Genomic DNA, 25,761 nt, shown 5'->3' with positions numbered 1-25,761 from the left:
ACTCTCCCTTAATCTCACCGAGCTTCTCCTGGCAAAGGATAGGAACAGTGGTGTCGGGTCTGCTGAGGCCTATGGCGTTTTCCGCTCTTACTCGGAATCGATAGGTCTTCCCTTCTTCCAGGCCTGTCACATGACTCTCTGGGATGCTGACAGTCTGCCACTCATCCCATTCCTTCTCTCCTTCCTCTTGATACTCCACCAAGAAGCCGGTGATCTCACTTCCACCGTTTCGGTCAGGCCAATTCCAGACAAGCCACACCTCTGTCTTATCCACATCAGAATGATGCAGGTCTTTGGGAGGACCAGGTGGGACTGCAAGAAAAAGGTGTTAAAACTTTAAGGGCGCTACTTGGTCTCTAATTCATAGTTCATCAAAATTTTGAATTGAAAATGATGCTATATTGTTACAAAACATAATTATTATGGGAGATTAAGGACACCAAAAAACAGAAATACAAACTTTATGATGGTGATAACGGCATCTGTCTCAAAACCTTTAACTACCCAGTAATAGTAGAACGTTTACTTTCTCCTAAAACTTGTACATGCCCGTTTTCTTGAGAAAAATCCCCAACTTTATCCTGTTAAGGGCTGTCAGTTACTCCCAGTCCAGACCCAATTAAATTTTTGACCTGTACACTGTACTATTACTCACAGAGGGGATTCATCGCTTTGATAGCCTTTGGCGTCTCCACGTATTCGCTGCGGCCATATTGGTTCTCAGCAGCAACTCGGAATGTGTAGGACGTTCCTTCCATCAGGTGCTTGAGCATCATGCTGCGTTTCTTCGATGTGGAGCAGACCGGAACCCACTGAGTGGAGGCTGTGTCTTTCTTTTCCACCACAAAGTTGGTGATGCGGGCGCCTCCGTTGTCCTCTGGGTCTTTCCAGGACAGGTAGGCTGAGTCGCTCCTAACATCAGATACTCGAAGGTGCTGAATTGGACCAGGTTTATCTAAAAACCAAATAAGGACACGTCATGGCGCCAGCAAGACTAAACATGTTCAAAACTGAACAGATAATATTTAATAATGAATAGCTAAGCAGGATGTGATCCCTCCTTACCAAGGACCAGAACTGTGCAGGTGACAGTCTTAGACCCAGCAGGGTTTTCCACGGTGAGTGTGTAATCTCCACAGTCGCCACGGTTACAGAACCTCATCTCCAGCTTGGTGCCCTCTTGGTTGGTCTCAATGTCTGCCCTGGTTGGCACCTCAGCATCGTTCTTCTTCCAGACGACAGTGGGAAAGGGGATGCCCTTGATGGCAGCCATTAGAGTGATGTGGGTGCCAGCCATGGCCTTGACCTCCCGAGTCATCCCAGCATCCAGAATCAACTCTGGTGGCTCTAAAGCAGCAAAATAAATGTTGAAAATTATTTGTATTTCTAACACGTGTGGTGATTGTGGTTTAATAAAGTCTGGGTAGCTCACCAAGTCTATCCTGCACTCTGATTGGTTCTTTTATGTTAGCAGGGTCAGATTCTCCAGCAGCATTGACAGCCATAACTCTGAAACGGTACAGAGCTCCCTCATCCAGGTTGATCACCTTGAACTTAGTGTCTTGGCAAGAATCTGGAGTCTGGTTCACCTTGAGGATGACAACAGGAAGGAAGTGGAGGTCTGTGAGTGCTATTTAAAGGTACTAAACAATGTTCAAATCTCTTGTGGTCATTTTAAACTCTTGAGATTGGCCTTGTTTCTCGTGGCAGTGACTTGAAGTGAGTGAGAGGACAATGAAGAGTTAACTGAAATGAAATTAACCGATAAATAAATAAACAACTGACCTTTTGCCACTCCTCCTCGCCAGCCTTCTGGAACTCCAGCAGGTAGCCAAAGATCTTTCCTCTTCCGGTGTCAGCGGGCGGCAGCCAAGAAAGAGTCACCGACTCTTTGGTATGGTCCACAGCTTTGAGGTTAAGTGGAGGGCTAGGCTTCACTGTGAGTGAAAAGGGAGGAGTTTATGTAACCGAACCGGCAAGCAATGTTGTGCTTTATATGTCTTACCGATGGGGTCTTTGGCGAAGACTGGCTTGGATGGTGGGCTGGGGTCTCCAGCACCCACTATGTTCTCAGCGCTGACTCTGAACTCGTACTCACAACCCTTAAGCAGGTCCATCACCAAGTATTCCACCTTGGGATGGATCCTCTCTGTGTTGCACCGAACCCATCTGGAAAGCAAATAATCCAGCTGATCTGTTCGCCACTGACATGAATTGACTTTGGATCCAACAAGTGGGACAAGTGATATGCAGCAGCAAACATCAATGTGTTTTTACCTGTTAGCCATCGTCTCCTTCCTCTCCACAATGTATCCTGTGATCGGCTTCCCTCCATCTGCAGGGGGCTCCCAGCTAATGAGGGCGCAGTCATGGTACACCTCCTTCACTGTAGGCTGTTTGGGAGCATCAGGCACCTCTGTGGTGGAAACATACACACAGTTGCAATTAACCCATTTTCAATTGATCAATCCTCCCAAAACAAAAGCCATCACAGCACTTACTGAAAATGTCTCTGGCCTTTGCCTCTGCGGACAGCAGTGGTCCGCTGATGCCGTAGATGTTCTGTGCCATGATCCTGATGATGTATTCTCGACCCTCAATCAGTTTTGGCACCTGAAAGCAGAAATGGTCCACATTGATATATTTTATAATGCTAAAACCAACCTGGACTTCAGTGCTGAGGAAAGTAGTTCCAGCTAGTTGCTGGGTAAAGTAAAGAGTCTGGCTGCTCTAAACAATATGCGTTCAAAAGCATAATACATTTGCATCACAAAAATGCCTACGAGGGAAAAATCAGACCTCACAAATTGCTCAGCGTCATTTTTTTCTGCCGTCATACAACTTCATGTCAGAAGTGAGTGGCTCGAGCCTTAGCACCAACCTTGCAGGTGGTCCTGGTGCAGGATGAGGTGACAGGCATCCACAAGTCCCTGTTGGTGTCTCTCTTCTCAACAATGTAGTTGGAGATAGCACAGCCTCCGTCGTCCAGAGGAGGCTTCCAGGAAATGACCATGTGGTTCCTGTAGACCTCGTCAAACACCACGGGGCCCTCTGGAGGCTGAGGAACATCTGGCAGGTGAAAGCGTTCATAGGTTAGTATGACTGCCACTGTAATTGATCAACTTTTTCATATTAGTCGTCTTGTTCTCTTTGCCCAAATCCTTACTGAATTGTCTCATGCATTTACATTTTAATTGTGACCGCCAGAAATACAGAATCGACTTTCAAAGTCATTCATATCTTCACCTGTACTGTTGATGTCACTGTTGGAATTCTGTTGGGACTTACCGACCACAGTGATAGTGCAGATTCCGGTGCGAGTTCCAGCTGCATTTTCCACAGTGGCGCAATAGCGGCCACTGTGGTCCCGCTTGGCCTTGCTGATGTTCAGACTGAGGTGACGACTGGTGCTATGGAAGCTGATGTCTTTGTCTGCCTTCAGCTCCTCGTCATTCTTTGTCCATGTGATAGCTGGGACTGGTTTGCCACTGTAGCGTCCAGACAGTGAACAACTGTCTCCAACCTTCACCATTATCTTGTCTCTGAAGTCCAGGTCCAAAGATGGTGGTTCTGAGGGGCAAAAAAAATGTATGCTGTTATTCAGGGTTACGCTATAGGGCAGGGGTCTCAAACACGCGGCCCGCGGGCCAAATGTGACACTAGTTTGAGGCCCCCGCCTTGATATGAAAGTTTAATGTTTAAAGTTTGAGTTGGATGCTGTATGATATCATGTACCCAGAAAAAATTATTGCGTTTGATTAATGTTCATGTTAAAGGTTAAATAACTGTTAATAGTTATCCTCCCCATCCGTGTGGAAGTGGTAAGTTTTTAACTATTTAAGTTTAAAGGAAATAACTTGAAGGCTACCGTTTAGGTCGCTAGCTCTCTAGTTTGCGAGTTAGCATGTGTCTCAAGACCCTGCAGTTGCGCAATATGTTGTAAATAAAAAAAGTATAAATGTGACTATAGTCGTGTTTTGTCATGTCTACAGGGCTCTAATAATGCTTTGTTAATTTTAAACTGAAAAAAATAATTTGTCTACCCACCAACTATATGTGGTTTCTTAAGTTTTTATTATTTGCCGTTTTTTTATTATTATATTTATTTATTACTGATTGTTTGATTTTCTTTATTCTTGATTTGTTTATTTATTTTTCATCTTATTTTGTGTAGAAAAATAAAAATTAAGATATTTGAGAACAGTGGAATGTTTTATCAGAGCTTTTATTGTCGAAAATCGGAACCGAAGCACTGAAAAAGTTTGTATATTTTTCTGTTTTTAATAAATGTGTGTTTTTTTTTTTTGGAAAACCTGATGCGGCCCAGCCTTGCCCAGACCCTATCTCCAGTGGCCCCCAGGTAAATTGAGTTTGAGACCCCTGCTATAGGGGGCATAATAGTACAAACGCCTTCCTTTTGTGTTACTCACCCAGCTCATCTTTGCACTGGACAGGTTTGGTGGCAAAGGAAGATTTGCCTTGTCCCACTTGATTGACAGCCGACACTCTGAACTCGTGACTTGAGCCTTCCTTCAGTCCAGTAAGTGTGAACTTCTTGTCCATCAGCTTGTCTTCACCGCCAACACGAGTGAAGTTATCCCTGCCAATCATGCGAGATTCAAGAACGTACGCTGTAACCTCGGCACCACCATCGTATTTTGGTGGCCTCCAGGCAACAGAGATTGAGTCCTTGGTGACAGCGGTGATGATAAGGTCTTCTGGACGCTCTGGTACGGCTAAAAGAGACATCCACATTGAACATTGTCACTTCCTGTTTGAACCCAGTTTGGTTTTCAGTCACAATTCGATGTGTCCACTTACAGATGGGATCTTTGATGAGCACCACTTTGTCTGTCTCGATGAAAGGTCCCATGCCGATGATGTTCTCTGCAGCAATCCTGAAGAAATAGCCTTTACCGTCGAGCAGTCCTTGTACCACAGCGTTGTTCCTGGTTACTGTGTAGGACACAGAGGTCCAGCCCATGCGGTCCGATTCCCTCTTCTCGATGATGTAGTTGGTAATGGCAGAGCCGCCATCATCTTCAGGAGAGTACCAGGTCAGCTTGCAGGAGTCATTCGTCAAGTTCTCGCCTGCGAAGGGGAGGCCGACTGGTCCGGGGACATCTGAAGGCAAGAGACATGATTTAGCGCTTACCCAAGTCGAAGCTATCTTGAGAAATGTGGACCTTTGAACTCACCCAAGACCTCCACAATCACTGCCTTCCTTCTTTCGCCACCTTCGTTCTTTGCGCAGAGCGTGTAGATGCCCTGATGCTGGCGTCTGCAGTTCTTTATGACCAGAGAATTGGAGATACCTGTCGTTTCCACGACAGCTTCTTTGGGCACCTCAGCATCATCTCTGCACCAGCTGATCACCGGCGCTGGTTTGCCGGACACGTAGGCGATGATTCGAATTGTTCCACCCGCGTGGACCACGATCTTCTCTTTCACGGAGGCATCCAGGTCCATCTCAGGTGGAACTGAACAGGGATAGATGATTAGCAATATAAGAATGAGTCCCCCGCAAAAAAATTCTTCTTACTTGTCCTGTCCTTGACTTCGATCAGCTCAGAGACCAGTCCCGGCTCGCCAACACCAGCGGCATTCACGGCTCGGACTCTGAAGCGGTACAGACCGCCTTCTTTGAGGCCAGCCACCACAAACTTGGTTCCTCTGATCTCTGTGTCCTTGGCCTGGAGACAGAAGACAACAACACAGGAATGAAGGACAACAAAACAACAAAAGGAATTCAGACCTTTCTGAGAATACAGAAAAGATTGGAAAACACAACCCAGTACCTTCAATGAACTTGCTTACCTTCTCCCAGCTCTCCTCGGCCTCAGGCTCCTTCTCCTCCTCACTCGTGCTCAGCAAGAGCCTCCTCTGAGCCTTCTTCTCCTCTTCCTCTTTGTTCACCTCCTTGAATTCCGCAATGTAGCCTGTGATCTTTGAACCTCCGTCAATCAATGGAGGAACCCATTCCAATTCTACCGTTGACCTGGTCCAGTCTATCACCTTTGGAGTCGGTGGCCCGGGAGGCTCTGCATGTGCACAAACACATTTGCCAATGCTACAAAAAACTCAGCAGTGTTGATCTTGATAAATAATAAGGCTGTTCCAATTGGTGTACTTCCGTGCTTACACTTATACACATAAGTGCGTTCACAAATTACAGTTCACTAATGTTGCAGTGAAAATGGTCAAAATGTCAAGTATGGAGTACTCAACACTGGACTATATGAGTACTTCAATAAGTATAATATATACAAACAAATGTGACTACATTTTCCATATTCATTCATTCATTTTCTACCGCTTTTTCCTCACGAGGGTCGCGGGGGTTGCTGGAGCCTATCCCAGCTGTCTTCGGGCAAGAGGCGGGGTACACCCTGGACTGGTTGCCAGTCAATCACAGGGCACATATAGACAAACAACCATTCACACTCACATTCATACCTATGGACAATTTGGAGTCGCCAATTAACCTAGCATGTTTTTGGAATGTGGGAGGAAACTGGGGTACCCGGAGAAAACCCACACAAGCACTGGGAGAACACGCAAACTCCACACAGAGATGGCCGAGAGTGGAATTGAACCCTGGTCTCCTAGCTGTGAGGTCTGCTCGCTAACCACTAGACCACCGTGCTGCCTACATTTTCCATATATAACATTTAAATACTGAAACAGCTAAATACTAGCTGACTTACTGATGGGGTCTCTGCAAAGCATGGGATCAGAGGGCACGCTAGGCAGGCCGCAGCCGGCAGCATTGACTGCGATGACTCTGAACTGGTACATGGCACCCTCTAGCAGGCCGGTGACGTCCCAGTTGTTGCCCAGCGGCAGCGCCCGAATTGGCTCGCGGCTGATGCGGGTCCAACGCTTACTGGTTGTCTCCTTCTTCTCGATGAAGTAGCCAGTGATGGAGGAACCACCGTCGTACTTAGGCTCCTCCCAGTTGACAGTCATAGACTCCAGGCAGACATCGGTCACTGTGGGCTTCTCACACTGACCGGGCACAGCTGTATAAAAACACAAGCATCAGTACAGTCCTTCTGTGGCTCTTCAATGTTGCTTTCAATGTTGATGTTTGCACTCACTGAAGAGGTTTCTGGCCTTCTCTGGCTCACTGACCAACGGTGGCCCGACACCAAACTTATTCTGCGCCATGACTCTGAACTCATACTCGTGGTTCTCAGTCAGGCGGGTCACCAGGTAGGCGCACTCCTTAGGGTCATTTGAGATGTGCACCCAAGACTTCCGATTGTCCTCGCGCTTTTCAATGACGTAGTTGGTAATCTTGGAGCCACCATCATCTGTCGGTGGGTTCCAGGCAAGTCCAATCCTCTCTGCAAACACCTCGGTAAACTTGATTGGTCCTACGGGGGGACCAGGAGGTCCTGTGGGGAATCATTATATCAGTGTCAATTCAAATGTGAAAATGTAGGTGTGGTATAAAACCAAAATATATACACTGTGAAATGCCAATTTCCCTTTAGTTATTATAATTCGTATCATGAACTTAAAAAATGAGTGCCTTACCAAGCACAAAGACCTTAATGTCCTTTGTGACCGAGCCCAGGCTGTTGCTGGCTGTCAGGCTGAATAAGGCGCTGTCTTCCCTGCTGGCCTGCTGGATCAGCAGCGTGCACTTGTCCCGGCTCACCAGTCTGCTAATGTGCTGGTCGTACTGGACGGCAGCCTTCTCCTCTGGTTTGGAGAGACTGGCTTTGTACCAGGTGAGCGTCGGGAAAGGACAACCGCTCACCTTAGCAACAATGCTAAGGTCACAGCCCTCCTCGCCCTCCATGACCTCACGCAGCTCGATAGTGGGAGCGCCTGGAACACAGGTGGAAGCCAGATGCCATGTTACTTCATTACTGAAAACAATTCATAACCTTTTTTTGGGACTATGTATGATAAATTAACTTAAATGAGCAACCTATACGATGCCCTAATGGTTAGCATGTTGGGCGCAGGTCAGGAGATGGGTTTGATTCTCCAACTCTTTGTGGAGTTTGTATGTTCCCGCTGCGTGTGTGTGGGGGTTTTCTCCGGGTACTCTGGCTTCCTCCCATATTCCAAAACCATGCATGTTAGGTTAATTGGCGAATCTAAATTGGCCGTGGGTATGAATGTAAATGCGAATGGTTGTTTGTCTATTCATTCATTCATTCATTTTCTACCGCTTTTTCCTCACGACGGTCGCGGGGGTGCTGGAGCCTATCCCAGCTGTCTTTGGGCGAGAGGCGGGGTACACCCTGGACTGGTCGTCAGCCAATCATAGGGCACATATAGACAAACAACCATTCACACTCACATTCATACCTATGGACAATTTGGAGTCACCAATTAACCTAGCATGTTTTTGGAATGTGGGAGGAAACCGGAGTACCCGGAGAAAACCCACGCATGCACAGGGAGAACATGCAAACTCCACACAGAGATGGCCGAGGGTGGAATTGAACCCTGGTCTCCTAGCTGTGAGGTCTGCGCGCTAACCACTCGAACGCCGTGCCGCCCGTTGTTTGTCTATATATTATATAATTATGTGATGTATTCCATAGTATCTTGTATGCATGTTCAAATAAAATTAAACTATTAACATAATTTTCCAGACTATAAGTCACACTTTTTTTCATGGTTGGCTGTTCCTGCGACTTATACTCCAGAGCGACTTATAAATGAAAAAACTGTTTATGTTAAACACTGAACACCTTTTCTGTTCATGTTTATTTTTTGTGTAGCTGAATAACCATTGTGTTAGCATATCTTACACCTATTCAGCCTGTTCTCTATTGTTTTAGTGTTAGAACTTGCCTTCCAAGAGGATGTAATGTCTGTTTTGGTCAAGTAGTTTGTAAAATAAATTACCCGCAAAAAATGTGACTTATGTACTATATAGACAAACAACCATTCACACTCACATTCATACCTATGGACAATTTGGAGTCGCCAGTTTCCCTTAACCTAGCATGTTTTTGGAATGTGTGAGGAAACCCTAGTACCCGGAGAAAATCCACTCACGCACAGGGAGAACATGCAAACACCACACAGAGATGGGCGAGGGTGGAATTGAACTCGGTTCTCCTAGCTGTGACGCCTGCACGCTAACCACTCATTCGATGTGCAGCCTTCTGTGCTATCTTCTAATCTGAATATGTCAGATTCATGCTGGTACGTTCTATGATTCCCAAGAGACATTGGTCCTACTCACATGTCTGATCCTTAATGACCAATGGTCCGGCGGTGGCGGAGGGTCTACTTGGCCCGGCAGCGTTTACAGCTTTCACTCTGAACTCGTACTCTCCTCCCTGCATGAGAGCGACAGCACAGTGTCACTGTATTTTGTCTTGTTCAATCTATAACTCAATTATAGAAGCAGCAGGACTTCAAGACAAACCTCCTTCAGGTCCTCCACTACAAATGTGAGCTCTTCAACATCTCTCTTGTTGCACTGCTTCCATGTCTCCTTTTCTTTGCCACTTGTGTCCCAGCTCAAACGCTCAATGATGTAATGCTTAACAGGAGAGCCGCCATCATTTTTGGGCGGCTCCCAGCTCAGAGTGACCGTGTTCTTTGTCACCAGATTGACCTTCAGATGGATGGGGGGGTCAGGTGGGTCTGAGGGTGTGGGGAAATCATTGTTAGCACACAATTAAGGTCGGTGGTATTTCAGAGGAAAAATAAGCCTGTCCTCACAGATTGGGTCCATGGCCTGAGCAGGATCAGTCGTAACAGTAAATGGGCCGAATCCCAGCCTGTTCTCAGCTCGCACTCTGAACAGGTAGTGCTGTCCTTCCAAAAGGCCAGGTACCACGAAAGCTTGACTGGCGCAGGCAGTGTTCACCTGACCAACAATCATACGGTTCACCAATTAACCTTTGACAAACTGCAGGATTCATGCAGCAAACTTTGAGTATTATCCATTGATAAGAAGAATAATTCTTGCTAATCAAGATCATAACACATCCTTTACCTTGGTCCAGGCTTTGTCTGTGACACATTTTTTCTCAATAAAGTAGCTCTTGATTCTTTCTCCACCGTCATTGTCAGGCAGTTTCCAGATCAGCCTCATGGTTGAACGAGTGATGTCTGTCACCCTCAGCTCTTTTGGAGGTCCAGGAACATCTGAGCCGATAAGAAAAAGGTTAACAAACATAGTCACAAGCAGTTACTTTTATATTTACTATATTTTCAAACAATGAAGTAGTACCAAGGACGTTGACTCTGACATTGACATGTTTCTGTCCGGACTTGTTCTTTGCGGTGATGGTGTAGCGTCCAGAGTGGCTTCTCAGGCTGACAGGGACGGTTACAGTAGATGTGGTGTCTGTGGACTCAACCTGAGTAAACACAAGCATGATGAGTATGGAGCATACACACTACAAAAGTACAACTAAGCTTGTACTTTTTTTTGTGTGAGAATCTCACTGGAAGAGGTTACCTCAGAGTCCACTGGAAGTGTGTGCAGTTTTTTCTTCTTATGACTTTTTGCTTTTCCATCAAAGTCCCATGTCACCTTTGGTGCAGGACGTCCCTTGATGATGGCAGGGATCCTGATTGGATCTCCAGCCCGGATATAAAGCAGGTCATCTACCACGAGGTCAATGGTGATGGAAGGTGGAACTGAGACATGAGAGTAAACAATCAATGATGATTCAATTCAAGTTCAATTTGTTAAGACATTATGGCACAAAAAAAAAAACATACGCTGGACTTCTTCAACCAAGACCTCGCTGGTGCGGGGGCTGGGGTCTGACTCGCCAATATCGTTGACTGCAATGATTCTGAATCGGTAGCGTTTAAGCTCACGGAGACTTGGCACGGTGAACTCAGTGGTGGGATGCAGCTGTTCTGGATCGTTCACCCTCACCCAATCTGATTTGCCCTCATCTTGGATCTGGATTATATAGCCCTTGATGGGGCTTCCTCCATCCTTCTCTGGTGGCTTCCAAGATAGCGTGACACTGTGCTTTGTCTTGTCAGCCACCACAGGGGCTGCAGGCATGCTGGGAGGTGCTGCAGAGTGGAAATATTTAGTTTTGAATGATGCACAAAAGAGAAATATTGTGTATTTTTATGCAAATCTATGTTCAATTACTCACTCAGAGGGTCAACAGCAAAAGCTGGGTCAGATGGTCCACTGAATGGTCCAGTTCCTGCTGAGTTGAAGGCAGCAACTCTGAACTCATACTCACTCCCTTCAATCAGGCGAGTCACCTGGAAGGAAAAAGAAGCGATTGTCATGTCGTGATGAGCAGACTCTCTTATTAAACATTAATCTTTCTCACATTAATTTTCACATTTATTACTATCTTTAATGAAGGCACTGTTACTGCAATGCTGTATGATCTATGAAGAGAGATCAACACAAACCTGGTACTCCCAGCCTTTCATTCCCCTTTTGGTGACTGGCATCTTATTGACTCTGGCCCAATAAGCGGAGCCTCTTTCCCTCTTTTCCAGCCAGTAGCCAATGATCATGGAGCCGCCGTTGTCTCGTGGTGGCTCCCAGGTCAGGGTCATGGAGGTCTTTGAATACTCAGTGATGGCCGGTTTCTCTGGTGGGCCCGGAAGGCCGAAGGGGTCTGTGATCTGAACTTCCTGAGTTGTGCAGGGGTCAGACTTGCCATAGCGGTTCTCAGCTCTTACACGGAACAGGTAGGATTTGTTGGTTTCCAGATTCCACACCTACAGCAAGGAGGATAGTCTTTATAATAATCCACACAATATTGAATACAGGAAGTGAACAAATGTATTAGCAATTGGAGAGGCTTGTCCTTCTTTCCTTCTTCCTACTCCTTTTCGGACATGTGGAATTATGAATTGTAACATGAAGCATTTCAATGGAAACCGAATGCATGTCAAAAATAAAATATAATTATCGGCAAGATAGGCTCTAACAGCACCTACCCGATATTTCCTGTCAATGATGCTGTTGGTAACCTCCACCCACTGGGGCTCCACTTCCTGTCCTTCCTCCTCTGCCTCCTCCGGTGTCATGTCCCTCTTCTCAACAATATAGTTAGTCAGCTCGCTGCCACCATTGTCTAAGGGTGCGTCCCATTGAAGGTAGCAAGACTCTGCTTTGATGTCCGACACTGTCACATTCCTGGGAGGAAGGGGGCGGTCTGGATGGAGAGAACAGAATTAACTTTGAATTTTGGCTGCAAAATAACCCGCCAAAACAGCAAAGAAAGTTGCAAGTAACAAAAATTTGGAAAGAAGGTCAAAACCACGATTGAATTCAAGAAAGACCTCACAGCAAATGATGGTAGTGTCTGTTATAATAGATAACACAGGTTGCAGAGGGGTGAGTTTAAGGGGGACGCATTATAGAAAGTGAGCCAGGCCAGTGTGTATAATGGTTGGTGAGCAAGTATACAACTCTAACCATCTACTCCTTTAAGTTAAGTTAAATTGAGTAACGGACTATGGTGAAACAGCCCTACCCTACCTTCCTTCTGCCACACTTTGCAGAGTCTTCAATAAAGGTAAAAGTGCAGTTAAATGTTCATGTATCCATTTTATTCATTATTTGTATGTATTTCACTGTTTTCTGCATGTAAAACATAGGGATGCTCCGATCAGGGCTTTATACTGCCAATTTTTATACTCATCATCCAGGAGTGATATCAGCAGACACAGCTCACGTGGATTAATTACACATTTGTCAATTTATGTATGATGAGTGGTATTGGCCAGGGGCAGTCATTGGCCAGTCAGTACAATTCCAAGGTCCCTTGGACTGCCAGGGGGTGCCAAAAATAGGTAATTACTATTTTTTCAAAAATATATACCTTGAAAACAAATTTGAAGGTACAGTTAATGCAAAGTCTGCAGTTTCTTTGTTACTCTGTTACACAGTAGTTTGTTGCTTTTATTACAAAAGTACACCCACTAAACAGAATATCTGTGTTTTAATAATTGAATTGGTTGTTCAATGTGTCAGGCCTCATTCAGATTTGATGTAACTGGTCTGAGCTACATATGTTAGAATAGGGAATGGTAACAGCGCAGTTAATATGAAGATTCATAGCTCTCAACTCAGCAGCATGATAGTAGGTTTTCACTCACCTAGCACCATGATGGACACGGTGTGCTTGGCTGAGCCCATGTTGTTGGAGGCACATATGGTGTAGCTGCCACGATCCCTCCTGTTGGCTGTAGGTATAGACAGCGTTGACTTGCAGTTCATCCTGCCGGTCACCTCAGTGTCCATCAGCAGGCTTTCTGTTGGCTTCTCAATCACCACGTCATCTTTGGACCACTCCACTTTGGGGATGGGAAGGCCCAGTATGTCAGCGGGGATCTCGATAGGTTCACCCTTTTTCACAGTGATGCAATCCCCTTTGAACGTCTTCAGCATGTGTATCTCAGGAGCCACTGGGAAGGACACATGAATCACATGAATACATACAATCCTTCAGACTAAAATCAAAGCATCTTGGTCCATTCAACAGCGTGTAAAAGTACTCAGCATACCTTCATCGTCTTGGATGACCACGGTCAGTGGAATAGATGGCTCGCTTTCTCCAATCAGGTTTGCACACTTAATCCTGAACTCGTACATCCAGGCCTCATCCAAGCCCTCCACAGTCATGGTCATGTTGGGGCAGATCTCTGTGTTGCAGGGCTCAAAGGCTTGCTGATCTTGCCGCTTCTTCTCCACAAAGTAGCCGATGACTGGACTGCCTCCATCATTGCGAGGTGGCCTCCAGGCTAGGGTGATAGAGTTCTTTGTGCGTTCTGTGTAGTGGAACTTCTCGGGTGATGATGGTGGTCCTGCAGAAGCAGCAATGTAAAATATTTACATAAAGTATACCAATAGACGGATACACCAATCACCATCGAGGGATCGTTGGACCCACCTTGTGGGTCCACAGCCTTGATGGGTCCCAGCTCAACAGGTGGGCCCATACCATACTTGTTCTTGGCAATGACACGGAACATATAATCTTGTCCCTCCATGATCCCCACACATTCACACTTGGAGGAGGCAGTTTCAACAGGTTGCCTCCATGTGTGCATTTTGGCATCTTTGCGCTCCACAATGAAGCCAGTCAGATCACTTCCACCATCGTCATCTGGGTCATCCCAGTTCAGGAAAATCATCTTACGGGTGACAACCACTGGTTTCAGGTCTGTGACAGGTCCAGGAACATCTGCCCACAAAAACATTTTACATCTATCTGCCTCTTCTGATTGAAAACATAACTGTGCACTTCCACTTACCCATGACCTCCACTCGAGTGGAGGCAGACTTGGTACCACTTGGGTTACATGCAGAGATCTGGTATTTGCCACAGTCTTTCCTCTGTGCATTTTTAACTGAAACAATGCTGTCATTGCCTTCTGTGAGAATCTCCACACGCTCTTTGTCAGGTTTGGCATCATCCACTGTCCAGGTGATGGATGGGTAGGGTTTACCGGTGACTGTGGCTGGAACACGAAGCATCTCACCAGCTCTGATGACTACACCATTCTTGACTGAAATGTCCAGCTCAACCACAGGCATCTCTGAAAAAAGCAATCAAAAAAGAATTTAATGATAATACTTAACATGACAATTTTTTCGATTTTATGGCTCTCTGGCTGACCTGCTGGATTCCTTACGAACACAGACTCTGTGAAACCCGGTGTTCCCTCTCCAGCAGCATTGCAGGCAATGACTCGGACTAAGTACTTGGCTCCCTCGCGTACTCCATATACAGTAAATGCTCGACCCTTCCATGGACGTTCTGTAGACCTGGACCAGTCTTTGGTACCAGCGATAGCCTGAGGAACACCAGTGAAAATGTACAGCTGTGTTTCACATTCACTGATTAATAGCAAATGTTATCTGACCTTATCCACGTGGTATCCCAGGATCTCTCCGCCTCCATTGTCGGCGGGCACATCCCATTCAACGTCAATCGAGTGGTCCGTTGTTGCAACCACTCGTGGCACTGGTGGTCCAGGAGGTACTGCGCAAACAAGTTGAAAATGTCCACCGCTATTCTGATTTGTGTGATGCTGAAGATAATTTACATACAAATTGGGGCTTGGGCTGTCTGAGGATCTGAAGGGACACTGAACTTTCCGGGCCCCGCCTGGTTTTCAGCTGCCACTCTGAAGATATACGTCAGGCCCTCAATGAGTCCTTCAACATTCAGCTCGGTGTCAGAGACGATGTTTCTGTAGGTGTGAACAAATAAAAGGTTATCACACCAAATGTTGAAGAACGTCAGGCAGGTAAACCAATGTCACATTTCTCCACCTGTTGACGCGAGTCCAATGAGAGCTGTTGATCTCACGCCGTTCCACCCAGTATCCCAAAATGGGGCTTCCGTTGTCATTTGGCTCGTTCCAGATGACCAGCATACTGTTAGCTGTGATGTCATCGATCTGTGGCTTTTCAGGAGCCTCAGGTGGTTCTGAGAAGGAAGTAGAGATGTGATTGCTTAGCTTAGTAATGTAGCACATGTGATTCTGGCCATGTATTGATAACATTTTTTAAAATGCAACATACCAAAGGGATTCTTAGCAACAAGAGGTTTGGAGATACAAGGTGGACCAGCTCCAAACTTGTTCTCAGCTACAACTCTGAAGATGTACTCTTTCTTCTCGATGAGTTTGGGCACAAGATAGCGACATCCTCTCAGTGTTGAGGTGACACAACTGTATCCGAGCTCTATCTTGGAGTTGTCCTTCTTCTCCAGTGTGTAGTTGAGGATCTCACTGCCACCATCATCCAGAGGCGGATCCCACTTGCAGATCACTGAATTCTTCCTCACCTCTTCAAACTTGAAGTTGAGTGGAGGCCCAGGTGTGTCTAATAACAAAACAAGACTTTTAGACCCTGAAAATTGTTGTTTTTTTTCTTTGACTGATTTCTCAACAGATACGACATGGACTTTCATGCAAAGCAGAACAAAATTCTGCCATTCTGGTCAGATTCAGTTTGATTTGCAAAGAAAAGAGTGACAGTTCATCATAATTGTGGTCTACACCAGTGATTTTCAATCACTGTACCGCGGCACACTAGTGTACCTTTAGAAACCGTCAGGTGTGCCGTGAGGAATTATCCAATATCACTTTTTATAATTAACATTTATTAATCATCATTTGCAAATATTATGTCAATAGCCATTATGTCAATAGTATACATGGACCCAAATATTCCAATTCCTTTTTTTTTTATTTGCTCAAACGGAAAGAATTGAACAGGGATGGTATCTTGTACCCGCTCAAACGGAAAGTCAGGGTGCGTTCTTCTTCGAGGTGTTTTTCTTCTTCTGTTGTTTATTGGCGGTTGGCAAGCAGCTTTTGTATGTCTTACCGCCATCTGTGGACAGAATCTAAACCCTTCTATACTTTATTCACAAGTGCAGTTTTATTAAAAAAGAAAATATATATATCTATATAAAACATGTCCTGACTTTAATTATAAAGTATTAGCAAGATTGAATTTGATCTTTTCCTGTTTAAATTTATCCCGGGTGCGTTCTTTCAGCGCATGCTCAGATATGACATAACACGCAGATCCAGACGTTCTTCAGTTTTAAAAATGGAGTCGAGCAATCGGCACTGGACTAAGCAAAGTTTGTTTTTGATTCAAACTAAATTTCAAGACTGGATAGACCAAAACTGGCAATACGGAGTTATTCCAACAAGTGAAAGAATAACTTGGGGAAGCCGGTGTCACGTGATGTTGGTGTTTACGTTTTACTGTGCATGTCCTATTGACTATTCTGTTTGATTTTCACGGTGCATGTAGACAAGAGATTGGAATATTCCTTTCTATGGATACCATTGTTTCCCGAAAGGTCATTAGGAAAGAGAAAAACTGGTCATGTAAAAACGTGGCTACTGTCGAGTGTCTGTGGTGTAAAGACTGGCAGAGCAATGTAATATTGGTCCGTGTGGCAAAACCTACCTTGTTCCTCCGATAGACTTATTGATGCACGTGTGAGGTCGTGGTGACATTTTGTAACATTTTTGGTTAGTGGTGTGCCACAAGATTTTTCCAATGTAAAAAACGTGCCGTGGCTCAAAAAAGGTTGAAAATCACTGGTCTACACAGTCCTCGAGGAGGCAAGGAAATTGAGGAGAAAGACTGGCGTTCTCACCAAGTATGTTGACCTCACAGGTTGCTGAAGCAATGCCGTGGTCATTCTCCACCTTCACCATGTAGACGCCGTGGTCAGCACGGATGGAGTCTTTAACAACTACGGAGGACACGCCCCTCCTGCTGTTGTTGATGGATAGACGCTCGCCAAGAGTCGGGTAGTCTGACTCTTCCACCTCAGGCTCAGGTTCAGTAACCTCCTCCTTCTTCTCTTCCCCTTTCTCCTCCGTGTCTTTCACTGCTGCCTCCTTCTGTTCCTCTTTCTTTTCTCCTTCACTTTCCTCCTTCTTTATCTCTTCCTTCTTCTCCACCTTTTTCTTCAGTGGTTTCTCAGTCCTTTTGCGGAGAGGCTCGGGTCGGATCACCTGGTTGTTCCAGTACCAGGTGATTTGGGGGTATGGTGAGCCGGAAATGTTGGCGTCCAAACAGATCTCACAGCCTCGCTTCACACTCAGGCCAGATTGCAGACTCCCGCTGAGGAAGACTTTGGGAGGATCTGATGACAAAATAAAGACAAAATAATATTGAGACATTGACAGCTGCAGGACATTCCAGCAGAAAAAGTGAAAGTGTTGTTGTGCACATTGTGCTCCCAACTGTTCATCCTCACCAACAGCATCTGAGGCCTTGACAAACAGGGTGCTGCGTGATGGCTCGCTGACCCCAGCTGCATTTTCAGCTTTGACTCTGAATGCGTAGCTCTTGCCCTCTGTTAGTCCTCGGACGGTGTAGGAAAGCACCGGAACCAGGAAGTCGTTGCACCTCTCCCACTTGTCCTCACCCTTCTGTTGTCGCTCAAGGATGTAGCCCATAATCTTGGAACCTCCGTCGTACATGGGAGGTTTCCAGGTCAGCGTGATGGTGCCCGATGTGGGATTGTGGGTCTCCACATCCACCGGCGGGTCAGGTGGATCTGATGTAAGATGAGACACAGTTAAATTGTCCCAGCTCCACCATCGAGTTCCGACAAATTGTAAAAAAAACAGCTTGTTCTTACGTTTCTGGTCTTCAGCAATAACAGGGTTGCGTAGCTCAATAAACTCTCCTCCTCCAATCTTGTTTACTGCCTGGACTCTGAAGTAGTACTCTCCATTGGGGATGAGGTCTTTGACGATCCAGCTTACTTTGTTCTCTCCAGACATCATGTTGACATATGTCCTCCTGCCAGCCTCACGCCGCTGCCAGAACACAACAGTCAGTCAGAGAAACACCAGCAGCATTGTTTTTGCAACATCTCAACACTTGTGGATCTTGAAAGCAAGCAGACTCTGACTTGAACCTTCCAGCTAGAAACGTAACATACAGGTGCACTCAAAATGATTTAACCTGCATTGAACATATTTTCAAAATGTTCCATAGAGTAATCTTTCTCAGATTTTGAAGCTATTTAATTGTGTAAGCGATAGTTTTGGGTCTGTTGCTTTATTACAAACAACTTAATCGTTCATTAACTGTTAATGTTCTAGTATAAATCTAGACGTAATTTCTCTGTTGAGCCTTCAGGAGTACAAAAAAACACATGATGGTACTGACCTGCAGGACGTAGTGAAGAATTGGGCTTCCGCCATCATAGTCAGGAGGATCCCAGGAGATCTTGCAGGAGCTTTTGGTGATCTCAGAGGCCACAATTTCCTTACATGGGCCCGGAAGACCTGTTGATTGATAATGTTGAAATATTGGTTAAAAACATTATATTGATGAGCATTAACACAGCAAACGTGGTTCAATTGAGTACCGATGACTTTGACGTTGATGGTGGCGCTGGCAGACCCTAGCTTATTCTCCAATGTCACTTTGTATTGGCCTGCATCAGAATGAAGACTGCTATCGACTTCTAGGTGACAGGACGTATACTCTTTCCTGATGAGCACAAACAATCCAATCAGCTACCAGTCATTAAAACGGACTTACGAGAGACATGAGAACAATTTGGAACCAACCTCAGACCGAGACGATCGTCGACCTTAAGCTCTTTCCCGTCTTTGTGCCAAGTGATTTTGGGCGAGGGAACGGCTTTGAAAGGAACTGGGATGTGCAGCTTCTCTGTCTCCACGACAACCAGGTCAAGAGTCTGAAATTCTATCGTGGGGTTACCTGGTAATAAAGAAAGCAGCAAATGTCAAATAAACAAAATCATACTCAAGATATGTTGAAACCGACAGTACTTACAGTCTGAGTCTTTGGCAAAAACGTTTTCCGAGATTTCGGAGGGCTCACTGACTCCCACAGCGTTTATTGCTCTCACTCGCATAATATACTCCTTCTCAGGAACGATTCCTTCTTCCACAGTGTATTTCAGCTCCTTTACGGGACGAGAGTTGACCCTCATCCATTTCTCTGTTCCGGCTTCACACATCTCAATGTGGTAGCCGCTGATGGGGGAGCCACCGTCCCTCTGTGGAGGTTTCCAGCCGATGGACAGGAATTCCCTGCTGGCGGCAGTCACATGCAGCTCGATGGGAGGAGACGGGACACCTACAGAGACAAGAAGTGATTTTTCAGCTACGGTGGAAAACAAAAATGAGAATGTGGATTGTGTGGTTCGGTTGACTAGCCTGTTGGGTCTTCAATAGTCAGGATCTCGGTGGGTTCGCTAGGATGTCCGACTCCAGCCTCGTTCTCAGCCCGGACTTGGAACTGAACCTCGGTTCCTTCTATGACATCAGTGACTCTGTACTTGCAGTCAGGCCCGGAAGTCTTTCCGCACTTTACCCAGCGAGTTCCAAGCTTCTCTTTCTTCTCAATGGAATACCTGCATGGTCCCAGAGAGTTAAGTATACATTCATGATATCATTGTAAATGCTATTTGAAGTACTTTTTAGTTTTAACAAACCAGTTGGGTTGTGTGAGTTTTAACCCTGTTTACAACTCGGACATGAACCATTCAAAATCTGGTCATGTGACCTACCGAAGGATTGGTCGACCACCGTCGTTTTTAGGGGCCTCCCACTGCAGGTCCACGTATCTTTTGGTCACTGCATTAACGGCGAGGGCGTATGGTGGCCCGGGGGTGGCTAAATCAAACGGAAACGTCCTTTCATGTACAGCCAACAAACACAAGAATGATTGAACATTTGGCTGAACTTCCTGTTAACTCACTGAAAGTGTCCTTAGCCAGTACAGAGTCCTCTAACTCGCAGAATGGGCCGACGCCAACAGCATTCTCAGCTGCGACACGGAACACGTATAGAGAGCCTTCATTGAGCGGGGTCACGGTGTACTTCAGCTCCTTGACGGTGGTATCCACAGCCTGCCAGCCTTTACGTCTGACGTCCCGTTTCTCCACCACATAGTTAGTTATGGGCGATCCTCCGTCACGCTCGGGAACCGTCCACTTCAACTCAGCACTGTTCCTGCTAATGCTGATGACCTCAAGCCAGCGGGGTGCTGAAGGTGGGTCTAAGGAGAAAAATTTGTGTTGTCAGATAAATTATTGTAAAATGTTTTACCATCACCACAATTACATGTGGTTATGTCAGTATTACAATGTTATGTCTTCTACAGTCATTGAACAGCTTAGTGTGTAAAATTCCAGACTGACTAGAATCTGCCTACTCTATGTCCAATAATTTGCATGTCTTACTGAGTCTCTCCTTGCAGAGAACAGGGTCGCTGGGATCGCTGGGTTCGCTCTCTCCAGCTATGTTGACTGCACGAATCCTGAATGAGTACTCCTGCTTCTCCATCAGGCCTTTCAAGAAGTACTCGGTCATGTTGACGTTCTCTGCCACACGAATCCAATCTGTTGTGCCACTCTTGAGCATCTCAATGACATAGCCATCAATCTTTGCTCCCCCATCATGCTCTGGCTTGGTCCACATCAGGAAGCATGAAGTCTTTGCCACATCCTTCACTGTGGGTTTACCAGGAGGCCATGGAGGATCTAGAAGAACAGTAAGGTTTTTAGAAACAGATTCGAGCAGAGACATGCAATCATAACAATTGTACCAATTGGATCTTTCACAAGGATTGGTTCAGTTTCCTTGCTTGGCTTTCCAGTTCCGGCCAGATTTTCAGCGAGGACTCTGAACTTGTACTTCTTCCTAGTGGGAAGACCTTTGACCCTGTTAAGGAAAACAAATGTTTTTTAACCAAAAATTCCACAAAACACTAGATTGTTCTAACAAACCTGTAGTTGGTGTCTTTAATGGGCAGCTTATTACATCGCATCCACCTGTCATGGTCAGGTTCATATCGCTCCACCCAGTACCCTGTGATTGGGCTTCCTCCATCCTCATCAGGCTCGTACCAGCTAAGAGTCACTGAGTCCTTGGCTATGTCCGAAGGCTCCAGCTTGTAGGGTGCGCCGGGGGTGTCTGAAAAAAAACAGACGTTGGTGATACACTGTCTGTAGGGATCGACCGATATGGTTTTTTTGGGGCCGATGCCGATACCGATTTTTTTCCATCACCCTCAGCCGATGGCCGATTTAGCTTGGGCCGATATTTGTGGCCGATACTGCTTTTGATCCCTCAATTTACATGAAAAAATGACCGTGATAACCAATATTACAGGTCTCATGTTTAAACAAATATTTATTGAAATGGAAACACTGAACACAGTAGGATTCAGCTTTCTTAAACACACATTTAAACAGCATTATCAACTTTAAAAGGAATAAATATTCAACCATGTGCAAAACATTTCTGTCGTAGTTTAAATTTATCTCACATCGATGTGATGACTGCTCCTCCGCAGCGTGACGCGCACCCCCCCGCGCCTCCACACACACAAACACATCACACTGACACAATTTAGTACGATATATAAAACATTTCTCTCATCATTAAAGTTGGTGTTGTGCATGATAAAGACCTCTCATAAGCAGACACGGCTGCTCCAATTCCTTCTGTGTGTGTGTGCGTGCGTGCTCGGAGAGAGCGCACACACATAACACGACACGCATTTAAAAGTTGCATAGTTGTTCATTTTTTGCGTTGGTATGTGATGTTTTTGGGCTTTCTTGTTGTCACACCGTGACTTAAACTGTTATGCCTAGCGATCACCCAGTGAATTGTGATGGGCTTGGTAAAGTTTTAAAAGCAAGCTAACTCTATTACTTGTGAAAACGCGCTATTGATGTGATTCAACAGTGGTGGCGGGGTAACGCGACTACTTGTGTTGCGGGTTCCTCTGCCGCCGGGGCAACACAAAACTGCCCTGGCAGATGCCTGACGGATGCCACGCGTGTATCGGCCGATACCGATATAAGGAAAAAATGCAAATATCGGCCCGATATATCAGCCGGCTGATGTATCGGTTGATCCTTAGTCTGCAACAGTAACCCCAAATTGTACTACAGTCAAGACTATATGTAAAGCGGACTGTGTCAGGCAACCTACCGAAGGGATATCTCGCGATGATGGATGGGTGTTCTGCTGGTAGACCCACACCAAACTGGTTCTCAGCAAAGACCCTGAAAATGTACTCCTTCAACTTGACCAGACCCACTGCTCTGTAGGTTGTTTGTTTGACAGTGGAGGAGAGCCGGTGCCAAATCTCACTGTCTACAGCACGTCGCTCGATTATGTAGTTGGTGATCTTCGAGCCACCATCATCACGTGGTGGGTTCCAGGCCAGGAAACAGGACTCATTGGTAATTTCAGAGATGTCGAAGGCAGCTGGGGGGCCGGGCTTATCTGCAAGTTTGGGGGGATTGTATGGGACATATTACATTTTCAAACATTTGACATAATTTTGCCGTGTCTAGATGACCACACCTACCAAGAATGTTGACGTCAACAGTAGCAGTAGCGCGACCACAGCTGTTTGTGGCCTCAATGATGTAGGTGGAGCTGTCATCTCGTTTGGTCTTGGAGATGGTAACGGTGGAGTGCCCGGGTTTGGTGTCGATGGCGACTCTATCATCAGCTTTGAGGACCAGGTCAGCCTTAGTCCACTTCACCCGGGGTTCGGGTTTGCCTGTCACCTCGGCAGGCAATTCAATCTTGCTACCTGCTTTAGCAGTCAGACCAGCAAGCAGCTTTGAGTCCAAATGGATTTCTGGTGGCTCTACACAGACAGACAAAAAGGATCAACAATTAATTAAAACCATATTAAAGGTGAAACTACATCAATCCAGCATGACATCACAAATTATTAAATCTCTACAATGAGATTTATGGCTCTTTACCTTTTGGATCTACAGCTTGGATCTCATCTGTGGCCTTGCAGGGCCGGCTGGCTCCAAGTCGATTCAAGGCTCGGACTCTATATGAGTACCACTGGCCCTCAATCAGACCTGTCACTTGAAACTTCAGCTCAGGGATGAGGTCTCCACAGGGCTCCCACTTATCACTTCCTCTCTGGCAACGATCAACATTGTAGCCACGAATGCCACTTCCACCGTCATACTTTGGAGGTTCCCAGGTCAGGAAGATGCTGCTGGCTGACTTGTCTCTCCATCTCAGGTTCTCCGGAGGGTCCGGGACAGCTGGAGTGCAAAAACGCATTAGAGGTGTTTGCCAGTCTGTAGTTCACAAATGACTGTTACTGCTTGACTCACTGGCAGGAGAGGATACATTGATGGGCTCATCAATGTATGCAGGTTCTCCTGGTCCACACTTGTTACAGGCTGTGACCCTGAAGAGATACTCCTTCCCTTCAACCACATCCGTGACAGTCATCTCCTGATCCTGGATACCTGTGGCCACCTGTCGCAGACAGAAAGAGAGGAACGGCGATTTAGGCAAGGGAGGGGAAGGAGATGATATGGCCAATAAAAACTGAAGTGTCATACTTTGACCCAGGTCTTGCGGGACACCTCCCGTTTTTCAACCTGGTAGCCTGTCAGAGGGCTTCCGCCGTCATGCTCCGGTGCTTCCCAGGCTAGGTGAACATGCTCGCGGGTCACTTCCTGCACCTTGAAGTCCTTTGGTGCACTAGGTGCGGCTAGAGCAACAAATATTATGACCTTTAAAAGACGCTTCTTGCTCAGATTGGACAGTTTTTGGACAATTTTTCCTACCAATGACGTTGACTTCAATTTCGCCAGAGACAGATGTGACATCATTTTCCAACTGCAAGGTGTAGATGCCTTTGTCTGGCCGAACGCTTGGCGTGACGACTAATTCTGCAAATGTGGACCTGGTCGTCAGAGTGACCCGTTCATCGGCAGCAGTCAGCTCCTTCTCGCCGAATGTCCACGTGGCGACAGGGACGGGATATCCAGAGATAGGGACTCTGATAGTGAGCGGCTGTGGGACGATAACCTCCAGGCCATCTTTGAACGCACTCAGATCAAAAGTTGGACCAACTGGAAACAAAGAAAGAAACTTTGAGTCACCATATTCTAAAGAATTGTCTGAAGTTGAATGTAATTAAATGAAATGTGCCAAATTTAGCACAGCAGTGATGAACCACTGCCTGTCTCACTGTGTGGGTCATCGGCCAGCAGAGGTCCAATGATGTTGGATGGATCTGAGATTCCGGCTGCGTTTTCTGCAAACACTCGGTAGTTGTAATTTGTTCCATACTTGAGACCGCTAACCTGAATAGGCAAACACAAAGTTGGCACAAAACAGATGTTATCAATGTGACTATTACAATACAAAATCATAAAATATTTTCTTCATGTTTGTATTTTCAACTAAAATCTTTGACATGTCTTAATACCGGGCGGCACGGCGGTCTAGTGGTTAGCGCACAGACCTAGGAGACCAGGGTTCAATTCCACCCTCGGCCATCTCTGTGTGGAGTTTGCATGTTCTCCCCATGCATGCATGGGTTTTCTCCGGGTACTCCGGTTTCCTCCCACATTCCAAAAACATGCTAGGTTAATTGGCGACTCCAAATTGTCCATAGGTATGAATGTGAGTGTGAATGGTTGTTTGTCTATATGTGGCCTGTGATTGGCTGGCGACCAGGGTGTACCCCGCCTGTCGCCCAAAGACAGCTGGGATAGGCTCCAGCACCCCCCGCGAGGAAAAAGCGGTAGAAAATGAATGAATGAATGAATAAATAGTAGAATTAAACGAAACTGTAATAAAAAAAGCACAATTCCTTACATGTATCCCTAGAGAACAAATAAAATAACAAAAAAATATATATATTTTGCCTTTTTCTGAATCGACATAAAGCCCACTGGGATATTGATTTTGGTCTTCCAGCCATGTTAAACACAACTGCCCTGTTTAGTTATTCCTGTGGCTGGGATAGGCTCCAGCACCCCCCGCGACCCTCGTGAGGAAAAAGCGGTAGAAAATGAATGAATGAATGAATGTCTTAATACCTTGTAGAAAAGGTCAGGACAGAGGCGGGCATTACAGCGGAGCCACTTATCGGTTCCGTCCTCACAGCGCTCAATGATGTATCCTGTGATCATGCTTCCACCATTGCTCAGCGGTGTCTCCCAGCTGAGCTGCACAGAGCTTTTGTTCTGGTCTTGATAGGCCAAGTTCTGGGGTGGGCTGGGACGCTCTGTAGGGGACAAGTTACATAATGTGTCAAAAGTAATGTCACAGCACAAGCTGTTTGACCAGACGCTACAGGTGCATCAAGGCAAAAACAAGCAGACTGAGAAACAGCTTCTTCCCAAGAGCCATCACCACCCTGAACTCAGACATACAACGTACCCGGTCATTAGCATAAGGCAAATGTGCAATATTTCCATCACTGCCTCTGTTACTACCTCAATCATATTTATTTTA

The 25,761-nt window shown here is 45.9% G+C and overlaps 1 protein-coding gene across 2 annotated transcripts in view; it reads right to left on the bottom strand.

The window, feature by feature from the left end:
- ttn.2 (titin, tandem duplicate 2) overlaps window positions 1-25,761 on the bottom strand; it is a 179,643-nt gene that overhangs the window by 58,672 nt on the left and 95,210 nt on the right. For both annotated transcript variants that reach the window (XM_058081579.1, XM_058081580.1), the window contains 58 exons: window positions 25,344-25,531; window positions 24,488-24,602; window positions 24,081-24,368; window positions 23,853-24,004; window positions 23,619-23,766; window positions 23,247-23,546; window positions 22,838-23,125; window positions 22,456-22,752; window positions 21,243-21,429; window positions 21,062-21,177; window positions 20,697-20,996; window positions 20,213-20,512; window positions 20,022-20,127; window positions 19,669-19,865; window positions 19,283-19,588; window positions 19,054-19,207; window positions 18,849-18,973; window positions 18,647-18,765; window positions 18,111-18,291; window positions 17,724-18,026; window positions 17,115-17,609; window positions 15,515-15,817; window positions 15,263-15,419; window positions 15,038-15,180; window positions 14,851-14,969; window positions 14,604-14,781; window positions 14,239-14,523; window positions 13,875-14,168; window positions 13,489-13,788; window positions 13,081-13,389; window positions 11,917-12,134; window positions 11,380-11,694; window positions 11,109-11,223; window positions 10,714-11,022; window positions 10,448-10,629; window positions 10,217-10,346; window positions 9,980-10,131; window positions 9,703-9,850; window positions 9,404-9,624; window positions 9,218-9,314; window positions 7,543-7,839; window positions 7,101-7,400; window positions 6,708-7,022; window positions 5,818-6,041; window positions 5,543-5,693; window positions 5,199-5,480; window positions 4,822-5,124; window positions 4,431-4,736; window positions 3,289-3,570; window positions 2,882-3,069; window positions 2,502-2,613; window positions 2,278-2,416; window positions 2,006-2,169; window positions 1,786-1,937; window positions 1,433-1,589; window positions 1,066-1,347; window positions 656-955; window positions 19-312 (listed from right to left, as the gene is read on the bottom strand). In XM_058081579.1, coding sequence (XP_057937562.1) covers window positions 19-312; window positions 656-955; window positions 1,066-1,347; window positions 1,433-1,589; window positions 1,786-1,937; window positions 2,006-2,169; window positions 2,278-2,416; window positions 2,502-2,613; window positions 2,882-3,069; window positions 3,289-3,570; window positions 4,431-4,736; window positions 4,822-5,124; window positions 5,199-5,480; window positions 5,543-5,693; window positions 5,818-6,041; window positions 6,708-7,022; window positions 7,101-7,400; window positions 7,543-7,839; window positions 9,218-9,314; window positions 9,404-9,624; window positions 9,703-9,850; window positions 9,980-10,131; window positions 10,217-10,346; window positions 10,448-10,629; window positions 10,714-11,022; window positions 11,109-11,223; window positions 11,380-11,694; window positions 11,917-12,134; window positions 13,081-13,389; window positions 13,489-13,788; window positions 13,875-14,168; window positions 14,239-14,523; window positions 14,604-14,781; window positions 14,851-14,969; window positions 15,038-15,180; window positions 15,263-15,419; window positions 15,515-15,817; window positions 17,115-17,609; window positions 17,724-18,026; window positions 18,111-18,291; window positions 18,647-18,765; window positions 18,849-18,973; window positions 19,054-19,207; window positions 19,283-19,588; window positions 19,669-19,865; window positions 20,022-20,127; window positions 20,213-20,512; window positions 20,697-20,996; window positions 21,062-21,177; window positions 21,243-21,429; window positions 22,456-22,752; window positions 22,838-23,125; window positions 23,247-23,546; window positions 23,619-23,766; window positions 23,853-24,004; window positions 24,081-24,368; window positions 24,488-24,602; window positions 25,344-25,531 — 12,888 coding nt within the window. The remainder of the gene's footprint in view (window positions 1-18; window positions 313-655; window positions 956-1,065; window positions 1,348-1,432; window positions 1,590-1,785; window positions 1,938-2,005; window positions 2,170-2,277; window positions 2,417-2,501; window positions 2,614-2,881; window positions 3,070-3,288; window positions 3,571-4,430; window positions 4,737-4,821; window positions 5,125-5,198; window positions 5,481-5,542; window positions 5,694-5,817; window positions 6,042-6,707; window positions 7,023-7,100; window positions 7,401-7,542; window positions 7,840-9,217; window positions 9,315-9,403; window positions 9,625-9,702; window positions 9,851-9,979; window positions 10,132-10,216; window positions 10,347-10,447; window positions 10,630-10,713; window positions 11,023-11,108; window positions 11,224-11,379; window positions 11,695-11,916; window positions 12,135-13,080; window positions 13,390-13,488; window positions 13,789-13,874; window positions 14,169-14,238; window positions 14,524-14,603; window positions 14,782-14,850; window positions 14,970-15,037; window positions 15,181-15,262; window positions 15,420-15,514; window positions 15,818-17,114; window positions 17,610-17,723; window positions 18,027-18,110; window positions 18,292-18,646; window positions 18,766-18,848; window positions 18,974-19,053; window positions 19,208-19,282; window positions 19,589-19,668; window positions 19,866-20,021; window positions 20,128-20,212; window positions 20,513-20,696; window positions 20,997-21,061; window positions 21,178-21,242; window positions 21,430-22,455; window positions 22,753-22,837; window positions 23,126-23,246; window positions 23,547-23,618; window positions 23,767-23,852; window positions 24,005-24,080; window positions 24,369-24,487; window positions 24,603-25,343; window positions 25,532-25,761) is intronic.

This window comes from Doryrhamphus excisus, chromosome 9, assembly GCF_030265055.1.
Source record: "Doryrhamphus excisus isolate RoL2022-K1 chromosome 9, RoL_Dexc_1.0, whole genome shotgun sequence".
Lineage (NCBI taxonomy): Eukaryota > Metazoa > Chordata > Actinopteri > Syngnathiformes > Syngnathidae > Doryrhamphus > Doryrhamphus excisus.
Note: the sequence above shows the minus strand (reverse complement) of the source record. Positions and strands in the feature narration are given on the sequence as shown.